Source organism: Microtus pennsylvanicus, chromosome 17 (assembly GCF_037038515.1).
Source record: "Microtus pennsylvanicus isolate mMicPen1 chromosome 17, mMicPen1.hap1, whole genome shotgun sequence".
Lineage (NCBI taxonomy): Eukaryota > Metazoa > Chordata > Mammalia > Rodentia > Cricetidae > Microtus > Microtus pennsylvanicus.
The window spans coordinates 28,966,093-28,978,799 of NC_134595.1; the positions used below are offsets into that span (position 1 = coordinate 28,966,093).

At 46.5% G+C, this 12,707-nt stretch overlaps 1 protein-coding gene across 2 annotated transcripts in view; it reads right to left on the bottom strand.

The window, feature by feature from the left end:
* Nucleotides 1-4,661: 4,661 nt before the first annotated feature.
* Asb1 (ankyrin repeat and SOCS box containing 1) overlaps nt 4,662-12,707 on the bottom strand; it is a 28,909-nt gene continuing 20,863 nt past the window's right edge. For both annotated transcript variants that reach the window (XM_075951278.1, XM_075951277.1), the window contains 2 exons: nt 11,951-12,336; nt 4,662-9,665 (listed from right to left, as the gene is read on the bottom strand). In XM_075951278.1, the coding sequence (XP_075807393.1) occupies nt 9,538-9,665; nt 11,951-12,336 (514 nt within the window). In that variant the 3' untranslated portion in view covers nt 4,662-9,537. The remainder of the gene's footprint in view (nt 9,666-11,950; nt 12,337-12,707) is intronic.

Consider the following 12,707-nt stretch of genomic DNA (forward strand, 5'->3'; position numbering starts at 1 on the left):
GAAAGCACGCGTGTCTGCTTTAACTCCCCCTTGTGTTCTCGGGCTTCCTCCCTTTCCTGCTGCCTCAAGGCTAGGCTCTGTCCGCCAGCAGAGGTCGCCAGAGTAACACTGGAGGAGGAAGTACCAGCCTTTCCTGGCTCTGAATTCTTCAGTCCATCCCAGTGGCCAGGGTTACAAGTGCCATAACCCAGTGAGGGCTCACTTACCGATGCATTTAGCGGCAACTCAGCCAGCTTCCCCATAGGGGACCCAAAGACACCCAGAGCATACTGAAGACACCCCCAGCCCTCAAACCGCTCCATAAAGGGTTTTTTTTTAGCTGCTAGCTCCTGAATCCAGCTGTGCCGGCAGGCTTCTCGAGTTTGACAGTACCATCCTTCCTCACAGGCCCCCACAAGGCATGCTGGGGGGAGGGCTCTGTCCCTTATGACAGCTCAGTTCCTTGCTTGCTCATTTTTGCCTCATAAATACAGAGCCTCTCCTGCTCTGATAATCCAGGAAAATGTCTCTGGTAGCTGTTGAACTAAAACTACACATGACCTCTCCATGAAGGTGCCCACTGGCGCCTTAGGAAGGGCTTCGTCCCCTGACAGCTCATCCACTTCCTTGGGTACTCTTTCCAAGGGTATTCCACAGAAAGTTAGATTCTCTCAAACCTTCCTTGCTCACACTAGTGCAATTATGGTCACCTGGAATTGGTACGAGAGGTGACGTGGAGATGGGTTCCCAAGGACGGGCTTTGGAACGGATCTGTGGTCGTACTTGTGGGCTTATGCAGGGCTCAGCTCACAGCCGATGAAAAATAAGATACCTGTGCTCAGAACTGCGATTACTAGCACCAGAGCAAGCTGTCGCCTTGGAGGACTGGGAGAAAGTCAACTGAAGCAAGGGCCTTAGGAGCCCCAGTAGCTGCTAGACCAGTCATGTCCCAATGGTAATGACCTCAGGGGCTACAGTGTGGGACTGGATCCTCTGAGGGCACTAGGAGCTGGCAGAGAGGAAAAAATAGGTTTGGAAGCCAGCACAGAATGGTGAGGCGGGGAGAACAAGAGAGCTCTAGCAGTGGTTCTGAAGGAGCCCCCTGCCACCTCACCCCTAAACTTACATGCAGGCGGCTGGTCTTTCTGAGATTCGGAAAAGATATAATTGCTTTGGCTGTGAACAGTGCTGAGCTTACAGCTTTATCAATTCTCTTAGCAGAGTGAGGACATTGGCAGGGAAAGAACAGAACCACAGGATCTTTACTGGGCCCAGGTGAAACTTGGAATCTGAAATCCCATCATTTTGAGTTTGACTTCTAGTGCCATCAAAGATGTACTTCCTTTAACTGGAAATCTAATCTCACTGGGAGTAGGGGCTTTAAAAGGATTGCTCATCCATATTTATAAGACTCATGTTGCCATTAGGCCTACTGCTAGGGCCATATGTAGATGTGTCCATTGTGGCTGGGCTTCCTACGAAGTTTCTGCCTTGTGTCCAGTTGTGATATAACGTGAAGGTCTCCACTTACTGTGAGGTTTCTCTGATAAGTAATGGAGGCTACACTTATCTGTGGGTGTAAGATTTAGAATTTAGTAAGGATTTATGCCAGTCTAGCAAAGTGATGGATGCATATTCTTTTAGCAAGTGCCAGACATGGTGGCATCCACATGTCTGTAGTCCCAGCTCTTGGGATATTAGAAGCAGGAGGATCAGGAGTTCAGGGTCATCGTCAGCTACACAATGAGTCAGAGAACAGCCTGGGTTACATGAACCTTTTGGGGGGGCTGTGGAATTTGAGCTCCCAACATCCAGTTGATGAGTGGGAGGAGTGAGAATATGAGCAAAGAAGTCAAGATCATGATGGGGACACCCACCCAAACAGTTTACCTGAGCTAGTGGGAGCTCAGCAACTCCAGTTGGACAGGGAAGGAACCAGCAGAGGACCAAAATAGACCCTCTGAATGTGGGTGACAGCTGTATGGCTGGGACAGACTGTGGGGCCACTGGCAGTGGCACCAGGATTTATCCCTACTGCTTTTACTGGCTTTTTGGAACCCATTCTCTTTGGATGGATATCTTGCTCAGCCTAGATATAGTAGGGAGAGCCTTGAACCTTCCTCAAAGCAGTGTGCCTTACCCTCTCTGAGGAGTGGATGGAGGGTGGGGAGTGGGGAAGGTGAAGGGAATGGGAGGAGGGGAGGAAGTAAGAAATAGGATTGGTATATAAAATGAAAAAAAAGTTTTTAAAAAAATAAAATTTTAAAAATTGTTTTGTTTTTTTTTCAAGACAGAGTTTCTCTGTGTAGTCCTGGCTGCCCTGGAACTAGCTCTGTAGACCAGGCTGGCCTCAAACTCAAAGAGATCTACCTGCCTCTGTCTCCTGAGTACTGGGACTATAGGTGTGCACTCCCACCACCCAGCTTAATTTATTGTATATACGTCTGTGTATCACGAACATGCCTGGTACCCACAAAAGTCAGAAAAGGTCATCAGATCCCTTGGGACTGGAGTTAGATGACTACCAGATGCTATATGGAGGCTAGGAACAACCTGGGGTCCTCTGCAAGAGCAGCCAGTACTTTTTAACTACTGAGCCAACTCTCCAGCCCATATATGAGACTTCCTTGAAAAATGTTTCACAGTGTATCTTCTTGCCTACTATCTGGGATTACCCTCACATGCACATCTTTTTTTCTTCAGGGGCAGTAATTCTGAACTCTGTTATGTCTGGGGTATGTCTAGTCAATTTCTGCTCTGTTACTGTCCCCTTCTACCCTCTTTATGTTCTCTTCACTATTTCCTGCCTAATTTTCAGCCTTTCTCCTTTTGGGTGACTACTTGCCCCTCTCTGTGTCGGTAGGGACTGTCTGGCTTCCATGCTCACACTATCCTCGACCTTCCATCCATCCATCCTGGCATGGCTAGACTTGCCGCCACTGTTCTTACTATTATCCTCTCCATCAGGCACACTCACACACTAATCCCAGCTATCATGTGATGGTTTTTATTGTGTTAACTTGTTCTTGCTCAACTAGTTTCCATTGTTCTGATACTGATCAGTAATTGTGGTGTTTGGTGTCCAATGCTGAAGACTAAGCAAACATCCCATATGCCTGGAGCTTTACCTTTTCATTATGGAGCCTCAATTTCCTCTGTAAACTTTCTTCCTTCTTGGCTTACTCCTTCATTTTGAAGTATATCCTCGAGTAATTTCCTAAACTTTAAGAGTTCATAAGTCTTTCAGAGTGACTTTCAATTGATCTGGAAATAATTTCCCTTCAGAAATTTGAAGCAGAAGTCCCACCGTCTCTCATTTCTAAAGTGCCATCGGGGTGCTGGAGAGATGGCTCAGCAGCAGCTGATAGCACTAGCTGCTCTTCCAGGGGACCTGGGTTCAATTCCCAGCACTGACAAGGCAGCTCGCAGCTTTCTTTGGCCCCAGTTTCAGGGGAACTGACACTTTCACAGACATACACAAATGCAGGCAAAACATGAATGCACAGGAAATTTTAAAAAAAAAAACAGTCAAGTGAAGTGCCGTGAGCACTTATAGCCACTGTCTACTGGCTCCAGCAGTTTCCCGGTCTGAAATCACAGTGCTCTTCCTGACATTAGCACAAGCTTTCCCTGGTGATCTGGAAAGGGAGTCCTCTGAACAGCGTGTTTGGTCATTTCTTTCTTTTTTTTAATATTTATTATGTATATAATAGAGTATTGTATGTTATTTTATCTGTGTGTATGCCTTCAGGCCAGAAGAGGGTGCCAGATCTCATTACAGCTGGTTGTGAGCCACCATGTGGTTTCTGGGAATTGAACTCAGGACCTTTGGAAGAGCAGGCAATGCTCTTAACCGCTGAGCCATCTCTCCACCCCTCCATGTTTGGTCATTTCTGTGGCCACATACCACACGGCTATCTGCATGTCTTTCCTTTGTGGCTGAGGTGAGTTCTCAGAGAAGCTGCTGCAATTTCTGCCTGAAGAGCATTATGGAGCAGAAAGTCTTGTAGACTGAAGGTTCAATGTTGTCTCCCATAGGGCTGAAGGGGTTCAACCGCTTAGTGTGTGGTAGGCAGGAGCTACTTGCTTCTTAGAAAGCTGGTGGCCAGTTTTCCTGTTTCACCCTTTTCCTCAAATACGTCGGAGGCACCAGATGTCAGTTCCAGACCTCCAGGAGCTCAGACTCTCTATGTTCCCTTGTTTCTCTTGCAGTATTTTCTCAGGTTGTTCTGAATTACCATTCATCCACTCTCTTGAAAGGCTCCATCATGTCAAGGGGATTAGGAAGAAGTAATGGCAAACAGTCACACCGAATCATACAAGTGACTGACTTATGCAGCTCTCACTGGAGTGAACCAAAGGTCCAAACTCCAACCTAAACAGTACCATTATGAGGCAGGCACAGTGGTGCACACCTGTGATCCCACCAGGAGATCAGGAGACCAAGGTAATCCTTGGCTACACAAGACCCTGTCTCATAGAAGAGTTCCACATGGAAGATGAAGATGGAGGGACGATGCATCCATCAGTCCATGGGCAGGCAGCCTCTGCCACACAAACAGTTGAAGGATGGCGGAGAGAGACTGGGGACACCTTCCTTCCTTTCAGTATTACAACAGGTGTTAAGGAACGGAGACCACCTCTGAAAGGGAAGACACAGAGGGCACTAGGCAGCCACACACTCAGGATGAAGAAATACTTTATTCAGTTCATTCCCTCCAGCTTATCCAAAGTTGCCACATCGCTACCTTCAAATGACAAAACAAATCACAAATAACATGGGACAGAAAACGGCAGTGTCCACCTCCTCCCCGCAGCACAGAATCACTGGCTAGAAAGCTGTAGACGCAACTCTCTTCAATCCAGGAACTCGAGCCACTAGGCGAAACGGGCTGTTAGGTAGTTAAATTGTGGGCAACACTATGGGTTCCACCCTGCAGCCCCAGAATCCTCAACAGCTGTAAACTCGCACAGTAAAGCCTTCTCTCCAGTCATAGGGAACTCTGCAGGAGCCAGTCCCTTCTACTTTCTCTGTGCACAGTTGCACAGGGGGCTGATAAAATGGCTCAGAGGATAAAGGCACTTTCCACCATACAGCTATCTGAGTCAATCCCTGGAGCCCAAATGGTAGAAGGAGAGAACCAACTCCCTTAAGCTGTCCTTCGATCTTCATATCCACACCATAGCTTACATGGGAATGCATGTAAACACAAACATACACATCACGCACAATGGATGGATGGATGAATGAATGAATGAATGAATGTAAATAAAAGACTGCACATGAAGGAAGCTTCTACCCAGTAAGATACAGGCCACAAAATTAAGGCATTTTGGAGGGAAATCAGAGGGCAAAAAGCATTTATTATAACAATATATCAAAAATGTCATTGCACTTTTGAAAGCTCTTAACTAGGCACAAGAGCAAAAAACAATCTGTCCTGACCACTGCAAACAAGCACACGCTCATCCCCAAACAGCAAAGAGGGGGTTGAAGTGAGCATGTCTCCAGCACAAGCACACAGACCCTAGTGCATGATACATACGCCCAACACCAACAGAAGCAGTAGGAGCTGTGCAGACACTACAGGAAGAGCAGGGCCGGTTAGCTGTCGGGAGCAGTCACACTGCGTGTGCAAGAAAGCCATGTTCAGAAACGCCAATCTCCAGTCAGATTTACAAAACAAGAGGCTGAACACACAGCTCAGTGGTAGAGTGCTTCCTCATATGCACAGGATCGCGGTTCAATCCCCAGGACTGGCTGAAAAGATCTCCGTGTCCACCACATGTTGAGGCTCGAGAAGGTCCCCCTATATCCTTCTCAATTCATCATCTTTTGTCAGGCTAGAGTGTAGAGCAAATACTCCACAAATCACTGTTCACTTCAAGACCTGAATGTCCCCATCTGTGGGGCTTTCTTGGAATGACCACAAATCCCTAACAGTAAAGCACATGGACCTACTACTTACTGCATGCCAAGGAGTATGGGAAGGAGAGGGGAGCATAAGGACAAGGAAGGAGCTCCCAAGTCAAAGAGACGGCTTCCAGAAATCGCTCTGTGCTGATGGAAGCCATTAGACCCCTGCAGGGCAGTGCCTAGTGGGCAGACAGCAAGGAGACAAAAGGACCTGCGGGTGCCATCACAGCGCCCTAGGTGCCACTGGTTCCCAAGGCCTGAGTGGGGGACAAACAATCCTCCCTGTGAGTGGCCTCATAAATTTGGGGTGGTAGAGGTCCATCAAAAGCATGTCTAGTCTTCTTAGGCCATGTGCAGTGACCCTAGAGAATACTCTTGGACCCCAGGCATGGGGAAGCTGCAAAGCCTTTCACCGCCATGCAGGCTATTAAAAATCCAAAATGTCTCATTAGTTTGTAACATCCGCTATAACTGGACTGGTGCCAGGATATCAGCAACAAGTAAACTTGAAAAAAAAAATCTGTGAACTAGTATCTGCCAGGAAGGACATGATGGCCGAATCAGACAAGCCAGTCAGCTGAGGAAATTGGATTTCCTCTAGCATTACACACTGCCCTTCTCCTTCCCACTGCACAGCTCTCTGCAGATGCGCACTGTGGGCTGCAATGATCCCACTGTGCCACCAGAGCACAAGGTCAGTACTCCAGCGCCGGCTCTCAGCATTGCTACCACCATTAAGTGCACTTCCATTAAGACCACGGGACAGAGACCACTCCCAGAGGGCCTGACTGTGTCAGCTCTCACAGGACATCACTGAAGTCCACTGAAAGGCACAGCACAAAGGTCCTCCTGCCTGCAGTGGAGCCTCCATAGCTCCAGGAATTGGCTGAAACAGGTCAGGGCATGCTTAGCTCTGCTCAGGTCCATATACAGTACTTTCCTTTTCAGAAAAACTTTTATCTTAAAAAAAAATCATACGTGCTGGAGAGATGGCTCAGAGGTTAAGAGCACTGACTGCTCTTCCCGAGGTCCTGAATTCAATTCCCAGAAACCACATGGTGGCTCACAGTCATCTATAATGAGATCTGGTGCCCTCTTCTGGCATATAAACATACATGGAAGGAGTGTTGTATACATAATAAATAAAAAAATCTTAAAAAAAAAATCATACGTGAAGCCAGGCAGTGGTGGCACATGCCTTTAATCCCAGCACTTAGGAGGCAGAGGCAGGTGGATCTCAGTGAGTTTGAGGCCAGCCTGATCTACAGAGCGAGTTCTAGGACAGCCAAGACTGTTTCACAGAGAAACCCTGTCTCAAAACAAACAAACAACAACAACAACAAAATTTTTAAATCATGCACGAAAGAATAGAGGGAAAACTTTCAAACTGATGGTCCTTAAGCCTGATAACAGAAATGGCCAACATTTGAAAATTGCTAATTACCTACTTAAAAAGTATTTTTGCCTAAATTTACCTGATGTCAAAACAAAACAATCAGGGAAGAAGAATATAAATAAATAAACAAATAAATAAGTGGGTGAATAAATAAAAAAGCAAATAAATAAAGTGATAAACATCGCAATGTCATACAAAATGTATGACATTGGTAGGTTTCTGGAAATATGTCTAAAGGCACACACAAAGATAAATTCTGAGGCATCAGCACTGGCTAAACTCCAGCCTGCCTGGCCAAGACTCAAGGCACAAACCTCTGTTTAAATCAAGTGGCTGCCCCAGGAATAGCAACAATCATACAGATCCCCCTTGGATAAGCAGGGACAGCTTCAGGCTCCTTTCCTCTGGGCCACTGAGCTCCTCTGCTAGGGCCAGCTCAGTCAGAAGGCAGTAGTGTCATCGGGCCTACGACATTTCCACACTAAGGAGACAGAGCTCGCAGAAATCTGTCGAGTAAACAGCAGTCCTCACCAAGGCCACATCAGCTCCCCATGGTACCTCTCATGATCCTGGGGTACTCACAATAGCGTTGCTCTTTCCTACCTGTACCTCATCCTTGAGAGCAACAAAATGCAGTACTTTCATAGAGCTACTGAAACAAGGAGGTGTGTCCTCAGCCAGCACCAATGCTGTTTTGCATTCAGGTTTGCCATCTCCAAGTTTTAAACAAGCAGCAGAACCTCACAGTGCTGAGATTCTGAAAATAATAAGCACAGGGGATGCTACTCATGTGGCCTGGGCCCCCTACAGAACAGCTGGGGGAGGTTGGGGAGGAACAGGCTCTGGCCCAGCTCATTCCCTCCCCAGACACAGTACTCACTGGCCAGGGCTGGGGCAAGGCCCACTAGAACTCCATGTAGTGCAATTTGGCCAGCTTGGTGTTGCTGCACAGGGCCATTCTGAGACACTGGGGTGAGGTTTGGAACTCCATCCACAGATGGTCACTAAACCACATGATGGTTCAACAGTAAAGTGTCATTACAAGTCAGTTTTCTTTCATGGTCAAAATTTTAACAGATCTAACATCTGCTTGCCCCTAAACATTCTCAAGTCTACAATCACCACATATGCGCACAATAGTCCTAAGAGGTTTCAAAATGACAAAATGCAATTTCACCAAACAGGAGCAACCCGAGGATGCTCAAGGCTATGCGTAGTTCCTGATCCAACTGCCCATGACCCTCACACCTGCACTAAGTCATCTCTCTCACCAACAACCTTGGGCAGGATAGGGAAAGATCTCTAGGACTGCCCACAAAGGCACTGAACCAGAAAGAGGGAGACACAGCCTCTGGTGGGCACCAAGCAGCAGGAACTGCTTAGCCTGGAACCACCCAGGTAGCCCATACAGTTCCCATTTTCTGTACGGGAGGATCTGTATAGAGCACCCCAGTGTCATCTTATCCTGTAAGAAGTGGCAGTGAGTGCTATTGGGATGGTCCCTGGTCTGAATGTGGGCAGTCACTTCCTGGCTAGTTCTAGGTGGGCCTCCTAAAGGTAATCATTGTCTGAAGATCCCCAGGGTGAGACGTCTGTCAGAAAACCTTTGCCAGGACAGGTGCTGCACTGTGGACACTGTGCTGGGACCTCCATGCACTGAGATAGCAGGCAGTGTATGCAGCCAAGAAACCATCTTGGAATGAAGACACTTCCAAGAGAGAATGCTGCAGCAGTAAGAAGGGACACGCACCTAACAGCACATACAGACAAACCCAGGCAGGAAAACAGACTGTGTGTCTGTTTCCTACATGTTTCCTTATCAAAACTCTCTTCATGTTTGGATATTAAGCCTTAAAAGAATAATTAATTGCAAAGCAAGAACATAAATACCTTTGGAAGATACACGCTTTCCCCACTAGGGCTACCACGAGGCTTGCAGGTTCAACCCATACTGCACACATTTCACAACTCATTTCATTAATATATAACAGTAAAAATCCAGAACAGATATTGAAGAAGAACAAAATTAACTTTGTATGCCCCTCTCAGTTGACAGTGACTCAAGGAGTGTTTGATGGCCCAAGCACCTGAGACAGAATCACAATTCAAGAGAACATGGCTGTTTCTTCTTCACTGACAGTCAGGGAACAAGTTGGCAGCGCAGGACATGTTTCACAGGATGTAAGAGTCAACTTTCACTGCAGATGATCGGCTTCCTCACTGCAGTCAACGCTGCATCTGAACTCTACTCATAAAGCAGAAATTTCTTTATAGGGTCTGGCAGCGGCAGCGAGGGAACCAGATGCAGTCGGTATTTGCCAAGAGCTCTTCTCACAGCAACACGGCACAAACTCAGCAAGGTCCTGGGAATACCTGGAAAGTGTGAAGGGAAAAGGTTTATTCCATCCTGGTTCTAAATGGCCAAAGCTGACTATGGTGGGCACAACTGCACTAACGTAGCATTCCTAATCTCAGAGCCAAGGAGGCCCCGGAGGCAAGGAAGGCCTTGCTATCTGCTTCCATCTAACCAGGCATGAGTGCATTTGATGGCCCCACCTCCTTAATCCTCAGTGCCCTAAAAAAGGCTGCCCACGGGAGACCCCAAAGACGAGAGCAAATGACCCACACTCTTGCTCTGTCCCAGCAGGGGTAAGGAGGCCTGGGGACACCAAGTTTGTAGTACTTGAATTCAGAGATTAGGCTGGCAGTCCTGCCCCAAATCAAAAAGATACAGCCAAGGCCCTACTTCAGGAAGAAAAGGCGACAAGAAAAACGTTGTGAATGCAAGCAGGTTCATTCTTTCAGCCTGATTCCCACCTGGCCATCAACCAGCAACTTGGAGGAAGGCTAAACAAGAATGTTTCCATGAACTGGCTTGGATATAGACAACAGAAATACACTGGCATTAATGTTCTTTGGGAAATAAGAGACTACAGGAGCCTATTATTTGTGTTTTAATAAATAAAGCTTGTCTGAAGATCAGAGGGCAAAGCAGCCACACTAGTCAGTCATACAGGCCAGGCAGTGGTAGCGTACACCTTCACCCCCAACAGCTACACTAGTTAGCCATAGAGACTGAGCTGTGGTGGTGCATGCCTTTAATCCCAGCATGAGAGAGGATTATAAAACAGAGGGAGATAGGTTTTAGACTCAGTCTTCAGACTGAAGATTCATGGAGACAGGATCTCTCCTGTTTCAGTCTGAGGTAGAGATAAGAGCCAGTGGCTGGCTGCTTTGCTGTTCTGATCTTCAGCTTGAACCCCAATATCGGCCACTGGGTTTTTATTATTCTTCCTACAAGAGACCGAATATAAGATTATCAATTCCAATGTCCTCTGACGGGATGGCAGGAGTGAGGGAGAGAGGGCACCAGGCAAAAATTAAGATAGACACACAGGACAATTTCTGAATTCCAGAGAACACTGACAGCAAACCCAAGCACAGGTAAATTTCAAACTCTCTTGCCACTCACTTATTAATTCCTTGGCAAACTTCTACACAAACAAACTCCAGATCTTATTTTAACAAAAACTGGATTATCACAGAACTCAATCTAAGGCTATTTGAAGGGAACTAAAAAAAAAAAAAGAGCTCTAAAAAATGAGCTTATAACTGTTCAATAAATACATGTGAAGTCAGATATAAACAGGGCTGAGAAAGCAAAGATGAATAAGAATAAAACAAATGACCCATGAATGAGAACACCACGATGGGTCAACAGGCTGGCTCAGTAAGAATGCCACTTCCACACTTAATTACCTGAGTTCAACCCATAGGACCCATGTGGCAGGAAGAAAAGACTCCTGGAAGCTTCCCTCTGACCTCTACACGCATACTATGACATGTGCATGATTCCCTCGCACATACATAAATAAATATACTAAAAATATTTTTAAAGAAAATGACATGATGAAACCCCTCACTTGGTACAATGATCTAAGAGACAAATTAAGAAAAAAAAAAACAAAGAAAAAAAGAAGTAAAAAAGAAAAAATGTGAAAAAGAAACCATTAGCTAAGAATGAGGTCAAAAAGCAGAGCAAAACGGTAGAGAACATAATTCTAAGAATGTTGAAAGCATACATCTACTTTTATAGATTTCTGGCACCAGCTTTAGGTGTTTGGGAATGGCAAAATAACCATCTGGAGCTGGGGAGAGTTCAGTCGGTAAAGAGCTTGCCCTGAAAGAACAGGGACTCACCTCTCAGAGAAACTGAGCAGTGGACATTCTGTCATCCCAACACTGGGCAGCGAGGGACGCAGATCCCTGAGGTTCTGCTAGCCTGAGAGAAATACCCAAGGCTGTCCTCTAGCCTACACTCTCTCCTCTCTCTCTGAACGGCCACTCTGGAGAACTACTGGTCCTAACCGAAGGCTTTATTTAATTAAGTGCTTTAACTGGAATTTCTTGGGGGGCGGGGGGAGTTGCTATTTTGTTATTAAGATTTATTTATTTTCATGTGTATGGGTGTTTTGCATGCATGTATTTCTGGGCACCATACGCATGAAGTGCCTGCAAAAGCCAGAGGAGAGTCTTCTAGAACTAGAGTTATAGACAGCTGTAAGCATCTGGGAATCAGGATTCCTCTTTCAGAGGAATCAGTGCTCTGGTTCAGTCAACTCCAGATCACAAGGCAGTGCTGAGCTCAGGTTACTTACTTCTGGCCTCTTTAAAGACCTGCAAGGCCTCAGGGTCCATCTTCCTTCTGCCTGTTGCCTCTGGGCCCAGTGACTCCCACTTCACCAGGTTCAGGTTGGCTCCAAAGTCTACCAGCAGGCTCACGAAGGCAGCCTCACAACCATGGCGCAGGACAGCATCCATAACACACCCAGGGGAGCCCCTGTAGAATTTCTGTGTGTTGACAGGACCATTGCAATTGAAGTCAGGATTTGCCCCAGCCTTCAGAAGGAGCCTGAAACACTGAAGGTTATGGTAGGCAGCACTGATGTATAGAGGACAGACCACCAAGGAGGTAAGCCGCCTTGTGAAAAGGGTCTGGGTGTCAGGAGTCAGGTGAGGGTTGACATCAACATCCGCCCCATACCTACAGAAAGAGAGAAATAAGTTATAAGTCAAACTCACACCACAGAGCCTGTCTAGCACTCTGAGGAAGGCATCTGACAGGAAGCCTCTGGAGACTCCACAGGTCACACACAGTCTACCTGCAGGAACCATATCCAAAGACTCAACTAACCACTGTTGAGAAATATTCAGGGGAAAACTCGGCCAATAATGAACATGTGCAGTCACTTTCCTGTCCTTACTGTCTAGACAATAGATTACAACAGTACAGCACCTGTAGTAGTGTTATATTTTAAGTTGTCTATGTGCCAAGACTACATGCAGAAACTCTACTGTTGTATCAAGGGATGACTACCAGCAAGAGAAAGCAACAAATGAAAACATGGAATCCAT